Source organism: Anser anser, assembly GCF_964211835.1.
Source record: "Anser anser genome assembly, chromosome: 6".
NCBI lineage: Eukaryota > Metazoa > Chordata > Aves > Anseriformes > Anatidae > Anser > Anser anser.
In genome coordinates, this window is record NC_139726.1 from 18,207,901 (window position 1) to 18,231,558 (window position 23,658).

Genomic DNA, 23,658 nt, shown 5'->3' on the forward strand with positions numbered 1-23,658 from the left:
AAAACCTAAACACCAGAACTGGATGAGCTCCTGCACGCACTGTGGGTGCAGCCCAGCAGAACACGTTTGGCTGCCTGCTTCTCGTGCCCCACCCAGTAGTAATTTGTTGCTGTGAACTGTATCCTACTCAAATGAAGGCATTTAATCTGTGATCTAAATTCTAACAGTGCCCCCAACGAGGCAAAATTAGAGGTTTGGGGTATCTTTTCACTGATGAATATTATTTATTTATTTATACATTGGTACAAGCAGTAGGTATTCCAGACTTTGGGAATCTTTGCCCTCTAGGTCTGATTCAAAGCAAAATGGTGCCTGTAATTACTTCACATTGATTTTGATGCTCTCTCAAGTATCCAGTGATACTGCAGAACATGTTCAGTTAGACGTGTTCCAGAGATTCAGGTTGGAAAAGACCTCTAAGATCATCAGGTCCAACCTTTAGCCTAGTACTAAAGTCCACCACTAAACCATGCTACTAAATTCTACATCTACATGTTTCTTGAATACCTCCAGGGATGGTGACTCAACCACTTTCCTGGGCAGCCTGTTCCAATGCCCCACAATCTTTTCAGTAAAGAAATTTCTCCTAATATCTGACATAAAACCTCCCTCGCGCAACTTGAGGTCATTTCCCCTCATCACTTGGTGCATGGGAGAAGAGCCCGATCCCCACCTCGCCACAGCCTCCTTTAAGGTAATTGTAAAGTACAATGAGGTCTCCTCTGAGCCTTCTCTTCTCCAAGCTAAACAACCTCAGCTCGCTCAGCTGCTCCTCACAAGACTCATTCTCTAGACCCTTCACCAGCTTTGTTGTCCATCTTTGAAGACACACAGAGTTTTCATTCTTGCTTATATTGTTGTATACACATCTTGTTTCCTTACTTTGTTTCCCAGTTTGTTTTACTTTCATTTTACTGCTTGCTTTCCCTTTTGCTTCTCTCAAGTTTCACTCTTCATTATTTCTGATTACTGCTTTACGCAAGTTTCATTTGAAAGACTTTTGGGGAAAGTCACTCTGCTTTCTGCCCCCTGTACTTCTTCTGCTGTCATTACTTTCTTTAGATGACAGGCCAGGGTTTCGTTTCACATGTTGCATACATAGCAGTGGCAAATAAGGCCCTGTGTATTTATACCAGAACAGTCCTTTACAGGCTCAAGGAGTTTGCAGACATCAGAAGGGCACTTATTTGGCTTTAGAGGGACAAGCAGACCAACACTACTTGATGTTATCCCTGCTGCTACTAAGCTGAACAAGTAATGGCTGACCTCCTGCTCTCCTGCCATCCCCTAGCTGGATGCTTGCACTCCTCCCTGCCTCAGCCATTGCCGAGCCCTCCGTCCCTTCATGACTGGGCTGATACCAGCCACAGGGCTGACAACCACAGCCTCCAGCAGAGTGCCATGGGCAGCTCCTGGCCCCGGGGGGAAACCCAACCCATGGCCGGGGGGGTGGCCACACGGCAAAGCTTAATCCTCAGAGGGCTGGAGCACCTCTCCTATGAAGAAAGGTTGAGGGAGCTGGGCTTGTTTAGCTTGGAGAAGGCTCTGGGGAGACCTCATTGCGGCCTTCCAGTACATGAAGGGAGCCTATAAACAGGAGGGGGAATGCCTGTTTATATGTGTTGATAGTGATAGGACAAGGAGGAATGGTTTTAAACTAAGACAGGGGAGATTTAGGTTGGAAATTAGGAGAAGGTTTTTCACTCAGAGGGTGGTGAGGCTCTGGAGCAGGTTGCCCAGAGAGGTCGTGGATGCCCCATCCCTGGAGGCATTCAAGGCCAGGCTGGATGAGGCTCTGGGCAGCCTGCTCGAGTGGTTGGAAACGCAGCCCAGAGCACTGGGGTTGAAACTGGATGATCTTTAAGGTCCTTTTCAACCCAGGCCATTCTATGACTCTATGATTAAAGCCCGAGCACAAACAGAACATCCCCTCCCCCGCCCCGCCGAGGCGGCCGCAACACGCCGAGCCCCTCCTCACCGCCCGTCACCGCCCCGGCGGCGCCGCGCAGGCGCGTAGCGGCCAACAGCAGCGGCCGAGTTGGCGGCGGGCGGGCCTGCTTTGGGGGTGTGCGAGAGGAAGGGGGGAGCTCAGTGCCGGCGCTGCCGCCTCTTGGGGCCGCCGAGCCTAAGATCACGGCGACTCCGTGCCTTCGGCCCTGGCAGGGTCTTGCTCGCCGTTCCGTTTTCGCTCCCCTTCGGCGCTGCTTGCGGACCAGGGCAGCCCTAGCTCCGCAGAGGGGCTGCAGCAGTGTTGTGGCTTCGTGTGCCCGGCAGGGGCGGTGGAAACGAAACTGCCTTTTCTGAAAAGAGTTTTAGGAAGGGCGGGTAGTATATCTGAAAACGAGTCGTAGTGTTTGGGAAAGCACAGCGTCCATTATAGCACAAACAAACATGAAAGGCTTGGATACTGTTTGCGTTACATGTCCTTGAGCAATAGGAGAGCTGAAGAAGGGTACTTGTGGCTACAGCATAAGAAAGAAGAATAAATATTTTTCTGTGTTTGGCTGCTCAGCCTAAACACAGTTGCTATAGGGCCTTGTCACTTAGTTTTCATGACACTGGTGCTTAGCAGCTTCCAGACTGCTTAAACAAACCAGGTCTTTGCATGTGTCTCCTTTGTCATTGTTAGTTAAAATTAAATCTTTTAATAGTGATGCTGTGTATTTAGGGATCCAAGCATCTCATGTTACGCAGTGCTACGTCTGAAATTTACTCTTAGAAAACTGGCACAGGTTGTACTAGTGGCAGTGAGGACTTTGCTTTTCTCAGAAGTGTAGATCTGAGGCTGCTTTTGCAATATAATAAAGGTCCTTCTTCATGTGATCCACAGGAGCCATTTGCAGCTGCACTAACGAGTAACTCAACACTTGGGGCTAAAACCAAGCCTCTTTCCTTCCTGTTTTCCCAAAGACCTGCCTCGATCCAACTAGTTCAGTGAATAGTTTTCAGTGTTTATTTTTATATATGTATATGTGTGTATATATGCACACTCAACTTTCTAAAGTGTCTTAAAGTATTTCTGAGGCCAAGAGGAATCTCAGTCTTAAGGCATGTTCTTTGTCAGGGTTTCGTGACTATCAGATAAGGTTGTTTTACTCTGTGTAACACAGAAAACAAGGTATTGATTTGCTGTCCTCTTAGGAGTGGCTTGCTTCCATTACCAGTGACTGGTGAGGTAACGTAGACCCATAGAAATATGTCATGTATCTGAGAGAGGCCTGCCCCTATGGAGACTTTATAACATGGTTTGAATATGGGAGGATCTACAATGAGCATCTAATTTTTCATTGGAGTTAGGGAAAGTGTAAATGAAGAGCATAACGTTTCCCTGGGTATCACAGAAGACTATTAATCCTACTTTATCACTGCAGGGGATGAAATCTGGCTTTGTATTAACCATTGCAAATAGCATATTTCACATTCTTCAAAAGGAAGATGATTTCTGTACTCCTTCATGACATGCAGCGTGTAAGCAAATTATTCTTGGTACAAATAAGGTAATGTGGCCAAGGAATTTGTGTGGGTCTGCCTGTCTTCATCAATGTGGCTTATTTTTTCACAATTTTGAAAAGGCTGTGTGGGAAGGGTGAAAAATTAGGTACAAAATCTTCAGAGGGGAAGGGAGCAGGACATAACTTAGAGCTTTTCATGGAGCAAGTTCACCAAAATTAGTGAGCTTTTAAATCTTTGACTTTCTCTTCATTTTTCAAAAAATGAAATAGTTGAGTGAAAGGTATAATACTGGAAAGTTTGAGTTGTATTCTAGATAACCATGCTTAAAGCTTTATATGAGTGAGAAATTACTGTTTTTCCAAAATCTACTTAAGATGCGGGTTCACTGAAAGTTCTTTTCTTGGGGGTAGCCTTTGTCATTATATTTATTAACCATGCCAAATCCTGGTTTTCTTGAGCAGAGTGTTGAGCTCCCAGGAATTAAGGGCCTTTCTGTGAATCTCTCAGAACAGTCAGGGGAGAGCTCAGTTTAAATTTGTCTGTGTTGCTATAAACAACGTAATCTTGTTAGTCATAGAAACACAAGATTGGAAAGGACCTAAAAGATCATCTAGTCCAACCATCCTCCTATCACCAATAATACCCACTAAGCTACTAAATCATACCTTGTAGCACCTCATCCAGGTGCTTCGTGAACACAGCGAGGGACGGTGACTCCACAACCTCCCCGGGCAGGCCGTTCCAGTGGCTGACAACTGTGAGAGAAAAAGTTTTTTCCTGATACCTAATCTAAATCTCCCCAGGCGCAACTTGTGGCCATTTCCTCGAGCCCTATCATTAGTTATCTGAGAGAAGAGGCTGACCCCCTCCTTATCACAACCTCCCTTCAGGAAGTTGTAGAGTGCAATGAGGTCTCTCCCCTGAGCCTCCTCTTCTCCAGACTAAACAATCCCAGCTCCCTCAGCCACTCCTCATAAGACTTGTGCTCCAGACCCCTCACCAGTTTTGTTGCCCTTATCTGGACATGCTCCAGGGCCTCGGTCCTCCTTGTAGTGAGGGGCCCAAAACTGAACACAGTACTTGAGGTGCGGTCTCACCAGAACTGAGTACAGTGGGATGATAACCTCCCTGCTCCTGTTGGCTACAGTATTTCTAATACGGGCCAGGATGCCATTGGCCTTCTTGGCCGCCTGGGCACACTGTTTGCTCACATTCAGCCAAGCATCGATCAACATTCCCAGGTCCCTTTTCTCTTCACAGTCTTCTAGCCGCTCTGTCCCAAGCCTGTAGCGTTGCATGGGGTTATTGTGGCCAAAGTGCAGGACCTGGCACTTGGCCTTGTTGAAAGTCATCCCATTTGCCTCAGCCCACCAGTCCAGCCTATCCAGATCCCTCTGAAGGGTCACCCTACCCTCAGGCAGATCGACACGACCTCCCAACTTGTTATCGTCTGCAAGCTTGCTGAGGGTACACTCAATCCCCTCATCTAGGTCATCAATAACGATAGTAAACAAGATAGTACCGACCCCTGGGGGACACCACTTGTAACAGGACACCAGCTAGACTTAACTCCATTAACCACTACCCACTGGGCACAACACACTGCATACTCATTTGTAATGTTGGCTTGAATCACTTTAAGAATATCTAATATAGACATTTGAAGAATTTATTTCCTAATTTTTGAATCTTTAGAGGGAGGGCAGGTGTGTGTGGTTTTGAATGTTAAGATTTTAGATTGGGCTTTATAGCAGGCTCTTGCATGTTGTTCTACTTTATTTATAAGCACTAGTATCTAAACAAATCTTTATGTTTTTGTCGTACTCTTTGAAAACAATTCAGGCTATTCTGCTGAATATTGGAGAGATACAAGGCAGTGTAGATAAAGTAATACTAACAGGTGAAGCTCCTTTGAGTTCTGCCATGTATGTCAGAGAACAAATGCTCAGTGCTTTCTGTTTCTTGCCTTTAAAACAGCAAGATCCCAATTTACTCTGATGCAGCTTGTGCGTGTATAATATGGAGTCATTTTAACCAGTATTAAAATCCAGCTCTGACTATTTAATGTATGATTTTTTTGGGTGTGTATTACGCTATTTTTCTTTAAATCACGGAGTAGCTCACTGTTAAATGAGCTAATATTTGTCAGCTGAGGTGCATTAACATAGCTCATGCACCTTTCTGAGTCTGTTAGAGAACTAAAGTGTGTTCATTTAAACCATTGGGAAGTTAACTTTCGTGGCTTTACTTTTCAGACTGTTTTACTGCTTGGTTGGAGCAGGCTAAAGTATTTGCTGCTGTAAGCAAGTAGCAGCTGTTTACTTGTGATAAAACCAGTCTGAAAACTTTCTGTATGAAAGGAAGCTAATACAAATTGCTTCAAGCTGGCTGGTAAAACCCCAAAGAAGTTAATATTAAAGATGAAAAAAAAAAAAGTAATTACAATAAATTACAGAAAAATAAGGATAACTGGAATATAATTGCCCAAGCTGTCTTGAGAGCAACATCCCTGCACCCTGTGAATGTCAAGAGGAGATGTGATGGGTAGATGGAAAAGCATCTGTTAATTATTTCAGTGTGGAAATGCTAACAGTTTGGAATAAACTTTGCTAAGTATTGAAAACAAAGGTGCCATCATTTTAATCAATGTACTGACTATCTTCATATGTAAATTCTATATTACAAAATACTATAAATTTGCTAGTGTTTTTGAATATGTTTATTTACATGCTTACCTGCTCACTGCCATAAATATTTAAGATGAAAGTTCTGTTTACTGTTTCTGATTCAGATCAGTTGCTCTTTGGTTACAGTGTCTTGTTAAACAATGTAAGAATTGTTAGTTATCACTACAGGTAATGTAATGCATTAATAATCACTGATATCTTTTGCAAGTTAAATGTGAGTTGTCAACTGTGATGAATGTGTGCATTTGTTCTACAGTATGGAGAATTAGATGCTGAAGAACTAGATATGTATAATCAGTGGGATCTATTCTGGGAAGATAGTGAGTATTTTGCTGTGGCAGACAGGCAGGTATAGCTTGGTGCTAGAGGGGTTACCACCACTGCCTTGCTGACTGCGTTATGAGTTAAAAAGTAGAAGGTAAAAAGAAGACTGAGCTTTTATACCTCATCTATTTCTGTCACCATTCAAGATTTGAATCATGATCTCAAGGAGGCTTCTCTAAGATATTGAAGTTAATTTCAGTTGGTTCCCTAGTAGACTGATGTACCCCCTGTATTTAGAGAAGTGAAAACTTAAGATTATATAAATGTAGGCCATGCGTTATAAATGGTAGCTAGCTCACTTAATCAGATAAAACATCATATACCCTAGATGTTAATCTGTGTGTGTTTTTTTCATTAGTAGTGGCAGATGTCTCAGATGCTATACTCTGAAGACATCTGGTGGTTTGAAGTAACCAGATCAATGGATTATTTAACAACCAAAATATTCTAGGTAAAACTTGCCTCCTCCTCCTGCTTGTTAAAATAGTGGTTTTAATATTTATTCATTTATTTATGTATTTATTTATTTATTTATTCCCCCACCCTGTGAGGCAAGCTTAGATAATACTATTTGAATACAGCTGGAATTGCTTCCAGCTTCCAGCTGATTGTATTTTAATCCCACCTCAAGCTTTTCCCCAAGGAAATCTTTTTTTTTTTTTTTTCTTTTTTCTTTTTAAGAGCTCACCTTATCTCAGAATATTTCAGTGACTCTTCATCTAGATCAGTAAAATCACTGAGTAGGCCTTACATGGTAAACTCACTCCATGTTTCACTGTAAATTCTCTAAAAGAAACTGTCTCAGGAAACAGAAGTGTCTGGCTTGAAGATAGGTATTTCAACAACACTTTCTATCAATATAATTTGTGAAAATGTGGCCTTAAATGGAATAAAAATTTGTCAGCTTCATTACCCAGATCTTGTAACTGGGGGTTATTGTAGATTTTGAATTCCTTGACCAGTGAAGTTAGAGGGACTAGACATGGACATACCTTACAGTTTTACTTGAGGATGGAGTTCAGTATGCTACGTGTCGTTCACTGTGTACACAGGAATTTCTGAAGAGGTCTAATCTTGTGCTTCTATTTTGTGTGCTTCAAGCCAGTGAGAGGTGTTGTGTGTAATCCTGTGCTTTTATGTTTATTCCCATAGTGTTATAAGTATATTAAATATTGAACTATTTTTTGAATTATAGTTTTGACACTGAAATGTATTCAAACTTTTGGATCCCTGTTAGTGGTGCTTGCATTGTAGTAATTAAATTCAAGTCAGTCACAAATGAAATATTCACGTTCTGTTGCTCATGACTGAAATAAGTGTAATACATTTATTTGTGCATATTTAGACTTCTTGCAAATAAATTTTATGGTGATATAAAATACTGAATATGTGCAGTGTACAAGTGCTTTTATTTGTACAGTAAACATTTTTCCAGGAAATCTTTTCTGAAAGCAAAATAAAACTTATATTAACTGTATTATATAAAAACCTGTTATACAAACAGGATTTGCCATAGCTCATAATAGTGAAGTATTTATCTAGATTAAATTTTCCAACTTTTTTTTTGTATTTTCAGCTTTACAATATCATGAAATTTCAGTATAGAAAATGTAAATAATGCATAAAAGGGGCAAATCCATCCAGCAGGAGACTTTAATTTGGTCCATCTAATTTCCATTCCAAAGAGAATAGCTACATTCTGTATTCATTAATAATCAAAACTTCCCAAGTGGGCATTAAAAAAAAATACAAGTAGCTAGATGAAGAAAAATGTTTCCTCATTAATAATGCATTTCCATCTACTACTCATACATAGATATACAGTGAGAGAAAGTAAGCTTGCCATAGTGATGCCTTCATGCAATTACAAGGTCCAGGATATGCTCCTTTAGTATCATTGATAAAACTGAGCATGGTGATGACTTGCATAGATGATCTATTTGTGGATTGTGTTTATTTTTCTCCTGTTAAGATATTTGCTGCTTAAGTTCTATTATAGTCTTCTTTTCAAGCTTAAAAAAAAAATTGATGCATGGAGGAGATGTAGTATATGCGATGCATTGACTGCTGTATGACATGAGCACGTTATCATTCCTAACAAAACTTAAGGGAACTCTAGGTTCAGAGTAATCACATATAAAGGACATTATGCATGCTCTTATTTAAAGTAGGTAAGAGGCTACTTAAAATTTATTTATGTCAATGGCTGCATACCAAGTCTGTTTCAGGTCTGAAGCAATTTTACAGTTTACAAGTAGTATTCTCATTAAATGTTTACATTTGAAGCATGTTAAATTTGAAAGTGAGACTAGGTTCCTTGCTATTTGTGCACAGCTGCTAGATACTACAGATAAGAGAATTGCATCCACCTATATTCTTAGTGGGCTTTGCATTAGTGATAATGAGGTAAGAGAAGTAAACAGATGCGGAGCATGGAGTTTGCATTTTCTTTTCCTGTGTGCAAAAAGAGGTGAAGGAGAGGCAACTTGGTAAACTTTGGTAAACATATAATTGCAACCATTTGGAGTAGCTGCAAGTAATGATGCAGGTTGGAATAAAGTCTCAAATTACTATCAGTAAAAAATAGTAAAACAGAAAATGCAAACCAGTAGTCAGTACTTATGGCAGACTTGGCATACAGGCCTTTCCTTATCAGACCTATTTTAATTAACTTTGTGCTTGCTCCTCTTAGTGGATATAGGCACCAGATTAGTACTTCTTGCTTTGTCAGTCACTGTAATGCTTTTAGTACAACCTTGTTAGTTAACTCATACTGAATCTGGAAGCTCTTCTTTTTAAGAAGTAGAGGGCAGCTATCTCTTGACTTGAATAGAACTAATCTGGACTTGATTGAGGATAGTACAAGAGGAATTTGGCAGCAAGTTTCTACAAGCAAGTTCATTATTCTGCAGCAGATGTAGCGCAGGGTGTGTATAGCCTGAATGGGTAGCTCTCATAGTTGGAGTGATTGTCCTGATTACTTTGATACTTCAGTACAATAGCTATTCTTGAATCATCAGGATATTACTCTCTATTTATGGATTATAATGTATTATGTGTTTTTACCCATGAGTTTTAAATGTAAATAGCCAAGTTAAGTCTTCCTAGGCTCAAGCATAAGCAATACCAAAATCTCCTAAATTTTTGAAAGATGCTATGGATATGTTAGAATAGCTGTGTATTGATGCATGGGTATGCAAGCCTTGTGTTATTCCTAGCTTTATTTGGGTAACGCAGAGCAATTTCTAACTCGTTAGAAATGGACTGCATTTAAGGGGAGCCCTGCCCAGGAAAGATAAAAATAAGAGAATTTTTGCTGTTCCTATTTCTAAAAACAGTGGTTTGTACTTGTCTCTAGAAGAAAAAGGCTTGAAGCAGTGGGTCTTCATTTATTTCACTGTACTTAAACAAGAAAAGAAGGTATCTGAGAAGGCAGGTCTGTCTTTGGCAAGGAAGGGACAGATAGACTACTGCAAATCGAGTTGTCATCTGTGTTTTGTTTCTTCACTTGTTGCCAGATGTCTAGGGAACTTAGAATTTTTGTAACTATGCAAAGTCTCCCTCAGTTGCCCCCATTTCAGATTTTCCTTTTGGATAAACACAGACAAAGAGAAGAAAAGGAACAAAGCCTTTTTAAGCCAATACAAGGATGGAGCTTTTCCTTCACTTGGAACAATTGTGGCAGTTGTTGCTTTTCTTCTTCCCCATCTTTTCCTTCCACAGTTCACCTGTTATGCTCAGTCTCTTGGCATAAATATGAAATTCCAAGTGATGAAACTGGGCAAAAGGCATTTAGTAAAGTAATGTTCATGCATTATACTCTTTTCATTCATTTTATTTTTAATATTCCAGACTCTTTAAATGTGGCACAACCACAAATACTTCTTTAGACAATATGCTAACTTGTTCTTTGTAATGGATATTAGTATTAGCAACTTAACTGAGATACAGCAGTTGTTGCTAATGCTTGTTATTGAGGGAAAAAAAAAAAGCTATTTGACTTTGTTATTCAGCACTCCTCTTTCAATGGAGTATATGCAGGCAGAGATTCTAACTGGCCCAGTGATGCTATCATGTAAGGTCTGGTCCTGCACTAAAGGCACTAAAAAGTGCATAACTTCTGTCATTGCAGTAGAAGTAAGAGCAGTCAGCATGTCGTAAGATATGCACCTATCAACAGTCAACCAATGTGAGGCAGAAGAAAATTTGATCTTGTATGAGAAGGGTTGGGTTCTCTTAACTTAGAGATATTTAGTTAATTCATTTTTGTATCTTTATATGCAAAGATAAAGCAGAGCCTTGCTTGGTATTTTGACACTAATTTTAAATGAGAGAAGATGCAGCCACCTTGTGTTTATTGACTGTCTGTGAATGACTAAGTGTCTTACGTATTATTCTGACCCTAACACATAATGTAGGTAACTCTTAATTTGAGGGTCAACCAGTCAACCACTATTGTATTACTCTGCACGCTGGTTTAGAGCAGAGGGATTTTTAGTTAGAGTTTCACTGCTCACCCACTAACTGGATTACATTCTTTTCTGAATTCAGTTCTCTTCCTAGAGGAATTTCATGTTAAAGCTTTAAGATTACAAAATCATGTGAACGTTTTTTAATATTTAAAAACAGTAATAAAAAGGTCAGTTCCTTCTAAAATAAACACAGCATTTGAAGCAGAATAATATTTTAATAAAATTAAATCTAAGTATTCACAAAGCATTATGCATATACAGTACATACTGTATTTAAAGCCTACAGACCTTAAATCATTTTATTCTAATGTAGTCAGCTTTGGACACAAGCTAAACTTACTTCTTTTGTAATAAGAAAATTTACAATTGTTCCTCAGAGTGATCTTACATATATACATATATATAATGATATCTATACTCCTACATGTAAGTGTAGGTATATACACACACTTGTGTATATGTTTGTATATAAACATACACGTACACACATGTACATAATGTACATATATAATATACACACATGCACACATCCAGGAATGTATGTGTGGTATGTGTGTCCACATACATCTATACCTTATCTAGGATCATTGTAGAGGGGCCAGTCAGTAAAAAGAGAGAACTGCAAACAACCACCCTTAAAATTATAAACCAAGAATTTAAGTATTTTTTAATTATACAGATTGTTAGTAATTTGTATTGAACAAAAGGAACACAGTCTTCTGTATTATATAGAAATTAGATTTATTGCATTTGATTATGTTTGTATGACACATGAAGAGTACCTGCCTGCTTATGATAGCTAACTTTGATGTGAATTAAAAAAAAATAATACTGGAAACAAACTATTCAATTAATATATGTGGTTTTGTGGATGCAATCTATGGTGATACCTTCCAGCACGTGGCTGTTTTCCTGTCTTGTTAAAGTACTGTGTTGCTTTAACTGGTTTGGAAGGAGGCTGGTTTCTATGTCCTAATTGTTTTGAACCCAGAAGACTTGGTTACGTTATTTGTTCTTTCTCTAGATGCAGAATAATTGCCACTTATAGTAAAAAGCTCACTACAAGAAAGATAATCCAATTTTCAGACGTGAGCAGATTTTACTTGAATTTTAGATTGGTCAGGTTGGAGTTTTTTCTGTGTGAATTATTGTTATTGGTCTCCTATTTGTTCTGAAAACATATCCACAATAAAATACTGTTTCCATGACAGCAGTAAATAGTCGTCTCCATGCAACGTAAACTGTAATTTCAGAACATGCATGTTATTTAAAAAATAAATAAAAATATAAGGTGCCTTGAGAATGCTGGCAGTTTTACGTTTAGAACATACAGTTAGTGTGTGAGTATATATATTATTTACATCAGAACTGCTCAACTTTACCTTACAAGCTTCAGATTTAGGAAAATATACAGTACTTTTGCATATAATGGTATATTCCTTGTAGCCCCTGAGTCAAGTATAGAGGATTTAAATACAAAAAAGGAAAAACAGCCATTAAAAGCACTTACATTTTTATGTGAAGTAATAGTATAAAAGTATTATTTCCCAGGAAGACCAGGATCGGAAACATGCCTATGAAGACTCAAGATTCCTACAGTGCTTAGTGAAGATTCTGGCAAGGAAGGGTGCCTAACTGGCTGGAGATAAGTTTTACAATGCTGTGGGGGATGCTCTACAGACCGGTCATGTTCTTGATCTAAAAAAGAAGCCAGGTTGTCTTCTGAGGCAGTGTTAAGATGCACTCCACTTGAGAGGGATTCTTTGGATTTAAGTTTCGATTTTTCAAGGTCTAGAAATTCAGGACACTGGAAAAGAGAAGAAATAAGATGGCAATAATTGTATCAGTCTCTTCTAGGCTCTTATTTCTCCTCAAAATGAGCACAATCTGATTGTTGTTGGAAAACCATGTTTGACAATTAAGCAGTGTGCTGAAATATTTTTTACATGGTACTGCATTTGCTTTAATGTAAGTGAATGCAATTCTGTTGATTAGTTGTAGAATCTGGGGATTTTGTCCCCTTCTCTGTCTTGTTCATGTGACATCAAGATACAAGTATATATCCTATATATCCTTTCTGAAGGACTGAATATTCTTGAGGCCTAGTCTAAGAGTGTGGATTTCAATATTCCTGAATTTGTAGTTTCAGGCTGCACCTCTGGAATTATTTCAGTCCAAACATTAAAACCATTCGGATTCCAGTCTCAGCACTTAGTTCTCCTTCACTTTTAAACTCAGAATCTGTGCAAAGTGTGCAGTGTGCCTGGTGATGTTTATTTCCAGAGGGTTGCTAGATTTCTGTTCTGACAGATTTTTTTTTTTTTTTTTTGTGTAGGTGTATACATGGTGGGTAAATGTTTCTGAAAACCGCTGCGTGCTTGCTGCCCTGATAATTCATGTGAACTGATGCTTTCTGGATGCATTGGACTTACTGTGCCTGTATGTGTTTCAGCATATGCATGAGGAATTTGGCACATCCAAGCACGCTGGATTTACTAATTGTATGCTGCAGCGCATCTGCAAGTAACATGCCACATCTCTGTTCAAACTGTTAAATTCAAGAAATGCCAAACAAATTTGGAAAATCAAATTCTGCCTGAACGGAATTGGGGTGGAAAACATGTATTGGAAAATGCAGGTATGCAGCAGCTCTGTATTTCCAGCAGTGGCAAGGGATTGTACATAAGATTTTTTCTCCCCTCGTGCTTCCATATGTATGTAACCACCCTGCTGCCTCAGCTGGACTTCTCTGGCCTCTGCCTTCATGAAAACAGTTATGGTGTTTCTCAGGACTTCAAGAACTGGACCTACAATAGATGCTTCTGCGCAGGCAGGTCTGATGCTAGGAGAGCATTTGTGCTTTACACTTGCATCTAATATTTGTTGTTTCTGCTTGTTTTTGTGAAATGCATGATAATTAAGTAAATTGGTCTGATTATGAGATCGCTTTATGAATCTCTAAAACCCTCACAGAAAATGTGGCCTCTGAAACTACGGTATCAAAGTCCACTGCAGAGGTGCTAGATCAGAATAATAATTTCACATTCTTTAATGAACAAGTAATTAGATTAGTATGCGTTTCTTCCATCATAAACTAACATGATTAGCAAGGCTCTTTTGATCTTTTAAAACGTGTACGTACCTGAGATGAAGGACTGAAACTTCTGTCTGTTTTAATTGATGTTACAGGATGAAGCTTTTGTGTAAACCGAATTGCTGGCTGTTGATATTCTGCCCCTGCAGTCACCATGCTATAGGCAGGTGGAATGAGCGTTGACTGCCTTTGCAGAAGCTGCAGGATGGTTTGGATATCAGCAGTCATCTGGGATTCAAGCCTAGAGAAGTAACATAAAATCAGTTAATGCGTGGTCAGGAATGGGTATGTTTTAACATACTGATTACAGATGCATTCAAGACGGACTTGCAGCTTATTAATAAAGCAAACTGTTGCTTTTTATGACTCGACCATGCCTTAAGTAGGAAAGAACAGAAGAGGGAGTACTGAGCCCTTCCAAAGCTTGCTAGATCTCCCTTTCCTTTGCAGAACATACCTGCCTGCTTGTCTCCAATCTTTCTGCTACGTTAAGAATGAGTTCATTACTGTCCTTTATTTTTGCAACTAACAGTAACATGGGGGAACAGTTCTTTAGTTGAAATTAAGAGGAATAACTGTACTCTCTTCATTGAAACTAAATTAATTTGTACTGGCTTAGGATGGGACTCTCGTTCTGTTGTATCTGTTGATTAATTCTGACATTGCCAATGCTAATAGAATGCACTAAAATAAGCAGAAAACTGCATTTGTGTTCTTCCACAGTTAGAAAATGAAAGATACTTTCAAGAAAGTTTCTTTTAAAAAAACAACACAACTGGCCAAGTTTCTTTACTGTGAAAATTTATACAGACCATAGAATTACTTTATATGTTTCTGATGTTCAAACTCGGTAGCTTTTTTCTTTTTTCCAATTTCCATAAATTTTTATATGACTTGTGAAACATTTAAGCTGCTTATGTTGTTCATACTTACAATTGCATAGCACTGAATTGATTTTCAAATGGTCTTACCAATATCATTGACAAGCTCAGCAATAAGTAATTCCTGTTGTGCCTCCCCAGGTGCTGGAAGGCTACAGACATGCTATGATGGACTGTAATGCAGATATACAGCCTTCTGTATTGCAACTCATCCTCTGACAGAATAAACAAATCTTTGTCAGCAGCCTTTAATGTGAATGTTACTACTTGGGCTCTGTACAGCAGCAGAATTGATCCTGCTGCTGACAGATCTTTGCTTTTACCAGGATCTTTTTTTTTTTTTTTTTTAATGTTGGAGTAGTCCATCACCTGTTTCACTTATTTATAAATGCATCTATGAAATTAATCTGAAAGATATGCCCAAAGGATATTTAGGATGCTGTTTCTTTCCTTATTGGGAGAAGCAGGCTCTGTGGCATCAGCTCCTATAATGAAAGGCCCAAACCCCGAGGTTAGTCAGTTCACGCACTATTTGCCTTCTTGGGTTGCTTGCTACTTGAAAATATGCTGATCTCACACAAGCATGATGCTGATGCCACAGGGGAAAATACTTCAGCAGCAGCATGACACCATCCAGAGAACTTCTGTCTGCTAAACTTGAGGTTTACCATCTCAGTTGATAAAAGGGATTTAGCATTGGAGGACTTGTATCAGCAATTGTCTTTTGCTTTGAATTAACTCTGAAATGGCTTGCTTCTTACTTTGTCAGCACTTGATCGCGATTTCCTAGTACTTCAAATCAAAGAGTACATCTGGTACTGCTTATTCATCATTTCATTATCACATGTATATCTTCTCCCTCCTTTCTTTAGAATTTAAAAAAAGGTCCATGTCATGCCACCCAAAGAAAAAGACGTGAGAACTTTAGGCACTTGGCCCACAGTCTCCATGAAATTCCAATGGCTAAAAGATGAATAAGAGAGATAGTGCTAGGGTAATAGTCCTGCTACAGTGGCTTTACAGCCTTCTATGTCCATTTAATAATTTGAGTAGCATGCTGAGCCTCTGACTTGACATGGAAAAGGACAGGAAAATGTGACCCTACTTTATAGTCCAGCAGGTCAGATCTGACATAAGCCAGACAGAATATTGTCTGTTACATTCATAGAAGATCCAGCAAGGCCCCAAATTCTGAAAGCATGAAAAGCTTTAAAAACATGAAAAGAGTTAAAGAATAAAATGATTTAATAAAATTCATAACGATTTAAATCTCAGTTTATCAGTAACAATGGTATTCTCTCACTCAAAAATATTGGGAACTTATGTAAGGTTTTGGTGAAACTGGGTAAACTTGAGATATAATTTCAGTTTTAAGAGCTTAAGATTTCAGGAAATGTAACTGAAAGACTGTTAATTCCCACTGTTAATAGGGATCATGCAGATATTTGGCTATGTGACATTTACGGTTCCTTGGATTACTTGACTACTGCAATTAGAAATTACAGCAATTTAGGCTTGCAAGTGAAAAATGTCTTTTTAATGTACTCTATAGTATTCGTAAAAGAAAAATACTGTGTTTTGATTGGCTTATAGTAGATGAAGGAAGCACTATACCATTAACCTGGCTTTAAACTGATTGCTAAAATTTACAGCACAGAATGCCAATGAAGACTACTAAAGCACAATTGGGGTGAGTGTGTGTCATAGTACTTGTCATGGAAAAATATTGGAAATAATAAAGAAGCTAAAGACCTGAGCATAGGGTGATTTAAAATTAAGTGAAATTACCTGGTAAACTATAGTGTATGATGGATCAAAGTTCTGTAACTATATTTTTAATACGCTATAAACTACGTTGCTTAGCTGCCAGGAAAGAGCAATATATTAAAGATAAGAGGGAAGAAGGAAGAGACATTTTATTAAGTGAGGTAATAATGTATTCTGATGAAGAAAATGTCCATTTTCTGTTGTAACAGGTGTTAAGTATTTTGCCTTTGCATACTTCCATATCTTACTTATTACAGAGACAGCTGCAAAAGAAGTTAATGCACCTAAAATGAAGCTTGCCTGTAATGTAAATGCTCTCTTTTTAAGGAAAGCAGTTGGTTTACTTTGGGACTTCAAGAAAGAAAAAAATACTTCAGATACTGAAGATGCTGAAAATTTCTGTTCTGTGGACATGTGAAAAACTTAGGAATCAATGCTGAAGAAATGGCATTCCAGCTGAGATTTACATTTAACAAGTTTAGGTGCCTCATTAAGGTTTCTTGGTTAAAAAGTTGGACTCTTAGGCTGCCTGTCAGTTGAGGAGAAGGGCTCTTCAGCATGGCAATTCAGAGTCACTAATGCAGGTACCTAGAGGTAAGTGACATTATTCAGGCAGCGATTTAAAAATTTTTAAATCATCATTCCCATTTTTTTTCCAGGAATCTAAAAGGTTGAATTTAGGTGATACTTAGGCTCCTATGAATTTATATGGATAACAAAGTGATATTCCCATCCCGCATATTTTTGTACTTTTGAACTTCCAAAGATATGAATGGTTTTGGAAACTTTCTGAGCAAATTCATTCCTCCTGTGGTATCATTTGTATCCATTGAATTATGTATCCTTTCACAAATATATTTTTATCATATCTCTGTTTTTACCTGTTGAGTTGTTCTTGAAGTAAATCTAATCGATTCTCCACTTCACCATATACATAGTCACTTTCAGTATCGCAGATGCCCCATGTAACATGGGGTAATGCTGACTGACTTGGGGAGTCCTGGTACTCCTTGATGTTCTCCTCCCAGTTTCTTTTATCAGCAATATCTGATGAAAACAAAACAAAACAAAACCCATAAAAAAGTATAGATTTATATACATGCTGTTAGAGAGGATTGGCACCCACCAAGCATTCCACTTACCAGTGTTTCCCAAACCTTGGAAGTCAATTTGGTATGGTGACAATTTGCCTGAATTGTCTTTGTTCCTTACCACTGTTTGCGGAAAGATAATAGTGGACACATCCAAAAATTTTAAATTTCTAACATAAAGATAGCAACATGCTAATACTTTGAAGCTGTAGATAAACAAAGTAGCTTTGTACAGTCAGCATCAGAGTTCTGCCAATTAATGCCTCCTATTTCATTGGTTTTCTTTCTATTATTTTACCAGTGAACCCCCAGTTTTCTCAAGATTTTTAACAATTCATTTTTCATTGAAATTAGAAGTGTTTGTTCTAAACTAACCCTAAATTATTTACTTGAATTTATTTGTGTGTTTCAGAGACCTGGCTAGAACCTCTTCTCTTGCCCTTGAATGTGCTACTGAAATGTATTTACTGTTTAGCTTTTTGGTTTAAAGGGAGAACTTGGTGCGTTGCATTTACAGCATTTGGTATGCATTACAGTGCCTTGGAATGTCTCATCTAGAGACCTCTGCTAGCTGCCTTTCTTACTAGTAATTGTAACACTGCTTCTCTTCACAAGGTAAAGTGTGATACGTTTTCTCTGAGACAGAGGCCATCTAATGCAGCTCATAATGCTTACAAAGGGATACTGTTTATTATTTTCAAAAGGAAATTTATTTTCGTTGATGTAGTTTTAGCATCACTTTTCTCCAGCCCAACCCTTATATTGGTGTGTAAAGCATTTTTCAGAGACTCTTATAGTACTGTGGTGTGAAAGGTGCCAGTTCATTTTGTTTAATAATCTGTGACTCCTAAAAGAACGAAATGTTCTGTATTTCTAGGTCAGTCATAGGTCACTTTTAATACTAAATGAAGCTTCATGATAAAAAAAAAAATTTTTTGAAGTACAGATAAAAATTGGTATTAAGGTAGAGATAGTAAATTACTTTAAGCTAAAAAAACTCAAATGCATTATTACGATCTTACTACAGTTTCAGCTAGTGTGCTGAATTTAATTCCCCTTCTAATCCTGTATATTTTATATACCAGTATATAAAAGTCTAGTTTTTATATGAGTCCTTTGTATTTATTTACCTCCATCCCATTGTAAAAAATGACGATGACTGTTCCAGGTCCCAGCCCTCCCATGTTTTAGGTCTCTGTGTTCAAACACTGCAACTTACTATGCACTCCTTCCTTCTGCTTAGTTTTCTGGTTTGAGCTACTTTCCCTTCTTCTTTGCTTAATTTACACCTCTGTGCATTTATTAATTAGTTTACATTCTCAGTTTCAGGCTTTTTTTCCTGCTCACCAAACTGGTGAAGCGTTACAAATTATTTATCATGGGATATATTAGTTGTACATACCCTTATTTGATATAGAATGAAGATCTTGCTGTGAGCTTTGCAGACCCTACAGGTGACATATTTAGGACGAACAGTGCTTTTTCTACATATACTACTTCCCATCCTCAGTCTTTGTTACTTTGATTCAATCTGTTGTCACATAAACAGTCAAAAATTGCTTAGTACCACTCAGATTCTCCTCTGCTCTGGAAAAAAAAGGCTGTTGAAACTTTAATACTTGTTCAGTACAACTCCCATTAGGTTCATATTTGTAATTATTTAACCATGTGAAGTTATAGAATGCGTTAAAAGTTCTTATTGGGCTCAGACTGGTGCTTCAGTGTACAGCTGGAGAAGAACCTTGACTGCTTATAAGGCATTAGCTTCAGTCGTATGAGCAGTTGGATGTGAATCCCACACGCCTCAGTAGTCCCTTAATGGTTTGCTCAGAGCTTCTCCTAACACTTCTTTTGGCACTGCATGCTGATAACTCCGCATAGGTTACATTCATTTCTCACTCATGATTTTTTTCTAAGCAACCATAGAAGCCAGAGACATGTTTCAAAGAAAAGAGAAAAAAAAACCTGTGTGGGTGACATGTTGAGAGTTTTGTCTAAATGCTATTAGCTAATCCTTTTCAAACACATCTTTAAGCAGTGTTATCTAAGTAAAGAAACAGGAAAAAAAAAAAAAAGAAGAAGAAGAAAGGAAAGGAAAAGATTTCCTGCTCAGATTTAGTATTTCAAGTAGAATTAGTCAGGAAGGGGAGCTCTCACTACATGACTCCAAGAGGAGGAAGAGATAGGTGCTTACTGCATTATCTGCTCTTTGTTTAGCAGGTGGTAGAAGGTTTCCTGGAGCTGTAGGGAGTGTTTGGATTTCATGTGACATGACCTGTAACTGATTTTATGCACTGAACAGAAGGAAGGGGAAAGAGATTTCATCTTGGCTACAGAGAAACCTATTCAGGTTCTCAGCCCACTTAAGCCAATAGAAAGAGGAAAACAATGTCAGAGAAGCATGTAATTTGGATTTAGTGGGCACACATGGCACAATTTGCGGTGTCCAAGGAAGTTGGAAAGCTCTCAGCAAAGTGAATGGAGCAAGCTATGACAAATTCAGGGGTAAATTTTTCAACTGTGGTTGTGGGTATAATGGATGTTGTAAATCCAGTGGAATTATTTTTAAGCAGTGAGTTTCAGGATTAGAAACTAAAAATATAGGCCTTACATTTCACTGCTTTTTAATGGCCTGCAAAACCATATTGTTGGCTATTTTACACAATAATTCACTCAGTAAAATCTCATATTTTTCAATGCTTTTGATTATCCCAGGGAAATCACAGATAGTTTTTGTCCCAGAATATGCATTTGTAGACTGTTAAAATAAACATTAAATTTGTGACAAAGCCAGTGAATTGGCACTCAAATTATAAAATTAGTTCATACCCTATAAGCAAGACTCTTGACTTATCTCTTGTGGATACAGAATCGTACTGTTCTAAGATACTTCAGATACTTCCACATACACCTGTATCCTCAGAAAGACTGAACAGCAGTTACAACTCTATAACCAGCTGTGGTCTTCTATGGCTTGAAGAATTTTAGACTGAGAAATCAATAAATATGTAACTTGGTTCATCTGAACAGTTAATGAACCAATCTTATGGCCTAAATAATGACCAAGTGAGAATAGAAAATAGCATCTTTCTGCAGTATATAGATTAGCAGCTATGGAAAAATTATCAGATCTCCTCAAAAGAGACATATGTTTTAATGTTAAGACCTAGTTTTCAGGATTATGAAAAGAAGTTTATAAAGTTTCTGTCCTCGTTATCTGCTATCAACTAATTACTATTAGTTGTCTTTCTGTTTATCAACAGTAATGAATGAAGCTTAAAACTAAAGATAACTAAATATGTATCAGTTACAGTAGCTTTATACAGGTGCGTTTATATTAAGGCTACCATAATATATGTAGATTATAAAGATGCATACATACAGTTAGAATTTATTTCAAAATTTTATTATATTTATAACTACTTTTATTGTATTATATAACCAATCTCTTATAAGAGTAGGAATAACAATTTAGTTTAAAACATACATTAATCAAAGCTGATCTTATTTTATTGAAGATTTTATGAAAGTTGCAAGAAGGGTAATGAACTTCCACACACATTATAAGAAATGCTAGAGTACAAAATATGTGTCTTAATCAAAACATGTAACCTATATACATGCTAAATTTAGCTCAATTAAAACCTGCAATAGGCTGCCTTGGAAAACATTGCTATAGCTACAAGGACATGTTTCTGGCTACTGGTTGGGGAAAGGTAAGCTTTCAAATTTCAGTATGTAAGCAACAAGTTTATGAGGTGCAAATTTATATAGTCCTAACTTGAGGAGACCAGGCTTCACATATTCATACCTTTAAAAAGAAAAAAAAAATACTGTTTGGCCTGTTTAATCATTAGCATAGTTTAATATTATAACTTAAAAGCTTAAAGTTTATTGAATAGTGGTCGCCTTAAATGGAAACAAACTTAGGGGGAAGACAGCATTAAATGGTAAATATGTAATTCTTTCCTTCAGACTGAAATAATCACAAGCAAACTTTCAACAACACTGTAGCTGTATATTAATCTGGAGCTTTTCATTAATTTCCCTTCACATCACTGAGAAAATTAGCATTTTAGTATATTAGGTGTAACTTTATGTAAAATTAACTTAGATTGCTTAATAATTTTTGATCATTTGTCATATACAAAAGGCCAAATATTTGTTCTTATATTTTGCTTAAGGAAGTTGGGATTTGTTCTGTGATGTAATAGCATTCTTTTTAACCAACATGTACAGCCAAATGGGATAGAATTCTTTCAAGGTATTTTGAATTTCTTTCACTGAATTTTGGTTGTGCATTGTCAATGCAGAGAATGGTAATAATTATCTGAAAACAATTATTTTTTTTTGTGTGTGTGCGCGTGACCACCTTTAGATTTATTTAACCCTTATGTAGGATTTTGTGCTGTCACCCAACTCAAGAACGTCAAACTCCTTTGGAAGTACTCTTTACTGCTCTGAATGTAGTTTTCATCCATGAGCACTTAGTGAGGTCTAGCACTAGTTGACAATTTTGAAGATTTTGTTTAAAAATCTTTTCTATGGTAAGTCAGTTACAAGATGAATAGGTGAACCTTTGGAATTCTGTAATCTGGTCCCACAGCCATTGTGTCAAACTATAGCAATCCTCTTGGGAAATAATATTTTTGATCTAAAATAGTCTTTCTTGTTAATCTTTTGGGAAACACAAAAGTGACTATTATGTAAAGAATCATCAGGACCATTAAGAAAATTATTTTTGATAATCAAGCCAAGACGTCTACTCAAACTCTAGAAAATTGTACCAATTAGATTACCTTTGCAAGAATTGCTTCTTTTGTCAATAAGAATTTCTTCTGTTGCATGAACCATTTCTTCAAAGTCCACCTCTGTGGTTTTCTCTGTTACAGATGGGTAGTCAGCTATCCCAGTGAACAGGGGTTTTTGCTCATCTTCAATGGAGGACACAAAGGATGACGAGCCACTTTTTTTCTCCTCAAAGTGTTTCTTAATAGATTGATAATATCTGTTGTTGTCCCCTGAGGGTTCAGGATCATTCTGATCATTCTCTTTGAAATAATCTGTTAGATAGAAATAATTGTGTATAATATGCAGTTCATGAAACTAAATATGCAGTTTCATGAAGCTAGTTCATGAAACTGTTCTAGATTATTCTGGTCACAGGATGGAGATTATTCATATATCAGTTACAAGGTTCACCACCTATTAGAATAAATTACTTTAAAACCTTTTTTTAATTCTTGTATCAGAGGAGATTTATATTTCTCTTAAATTCCCAGAAGACATTTGCATGTATCTGTCTTCATATGATCATCTCAAAACAACTTTTAATGTTAGCCCAAATTTCTTAACCTTTTGAATTAATTGCAATTCTCTGATTATCCAATCATCTGAGTAAGAAAAATATACAAGCTGTGATATATATGGTAGGAAAGTACCAATCACATTCAGAATGAATCTTTCATTAATTACATTCAAGGTCTGGAGTGAGGAGCAGCAGGTTCAGTAGTCTTAAGAGGTGGTAAATAAAAATATAGATATAAAGCCTTTACAAAACATGTTGTACAAATTAAATAGGATTTAAATGCAAGAATGATCATTTGTGAATATAGAAAACTCCCGACCTCTTTTCAGCATAAACTTGAAGCTAATTTCAAATTCAATATTTGGTCTTACCTATTTTTAACTGAAATGTCACGATAATTCCAGTTCTGTTATTTATTTAAAACACATTTTAGCAGGGTAGTCTCAACAACATATAAATACTGTATCTAGTTTGCATTAACTTCCTGGGGAGACAGCATGATTTCCCATCTGCTTTGTGCTAATTACAAATCAACATATTTCTGGAATGTGTGTAGTCTTTACAGACCACAGTAGTGGTTA

General features: G+C 37.5%; 2 protein-coding genes and 1 long non-coding RNA gene across 10 annotated transcripts in view; 1 reads left to right on the top strand and 2 right to left on the bottom strand.

Annotated features, from left to right (window-relative positions):
- Positions 1-178: 178 nt before the first annotated feature.
- Positions 179-6,080, bottom strand: LOC310901386 (uncharacterized protein). Its single transcript, XM_083840898.1, has 3 exons — positions 4,454-6,080; positions 4,119-4,208; positions 179-2,300 (listed from the first exon to the last, which is right to left on the bottom strand). The coding sequence occupies exons 1-3, from the start codon at positions 4,803-4,805 to the stop codon at positions 2,224-2,226; spliced, it is 519 nt and encodes a 172-aa protein (XP_083697024.1). The 5' UTR covers positions 4,806-6,080; the 3' UTR covers positions 179-2,223.
- Positions 6,081-6,922: 842 nt separating this feature from the next.
- LOC310901392 lies at positions 6,923-14,251 on the top strand. The gene is made up of 3 exons (XR_014585756.1): positions 6,923-7,297; positions 13,272-13,770; positions 14,126-14,251. It is a non-coding gene; the product is annotated as an uncharacterized lncRNA (long non-coding RNA).
- KCNH7 (potassium voltage-gated channel subfamily H member 7) overlaps positions 11,132-23,658 on the bottom strand; it is a 224,487-nt gene continuing 211,960 nt past the window's right edge. For 7 of the 8 annotated variants that reach the window (XM_083840771.1, XM_083840770.1, XM_083840768.1 and 4 more), the window contains 4 exons: positions 22,569-22,832; positions 17,560-17,725; positions 14,079-14,271; positions 11,132-12,743 (listed from right to left, as the gene is read on the bottom strand). In XM_083840771.1, the coding sequence (XP_083696897.1) occupies positions 12,477-12,743; positions 14,079-14,271; positions 17,560-17,725; positions 22,569-22,832 (890 nt within the window). In that variant the 3' untranslated portion in view covers positions 11,132-12,476. The remainder of the gene's footprint in view (positions 12,744-14,078; positions 14,272-17,559; positions 17,726-22,568; positions 22,833-23,658) is intronic. The other variant, XM_083840773.1, reaches the window with a different exon arrangement.

Bases quoted from the DNA above. Each gene is read 5' to 3' on its own strand.
- LOC310901386 (XM_083840898.1), bottom strand. From the start codon at position 4,805: ATGACTTTCAACAAGGCCAAGTGCCAGGTCCTGCACTTTGGCCACAAT. The intron at 4,209-4,453 runs GTGAGGGGTCTG...TTTCTCTCACAG, and splicing joins AGATAAGGGCAACAAAACTG to TTGTCAGCCACTGGAACGGC. The intron at 2,301-4,118 runs GTATGATTTAGT...AACTCTTTTCAG, and splicing joins CCTGGATGAGGTGCTACAAG to AAAAGGCAGTTTCGTTTCCA.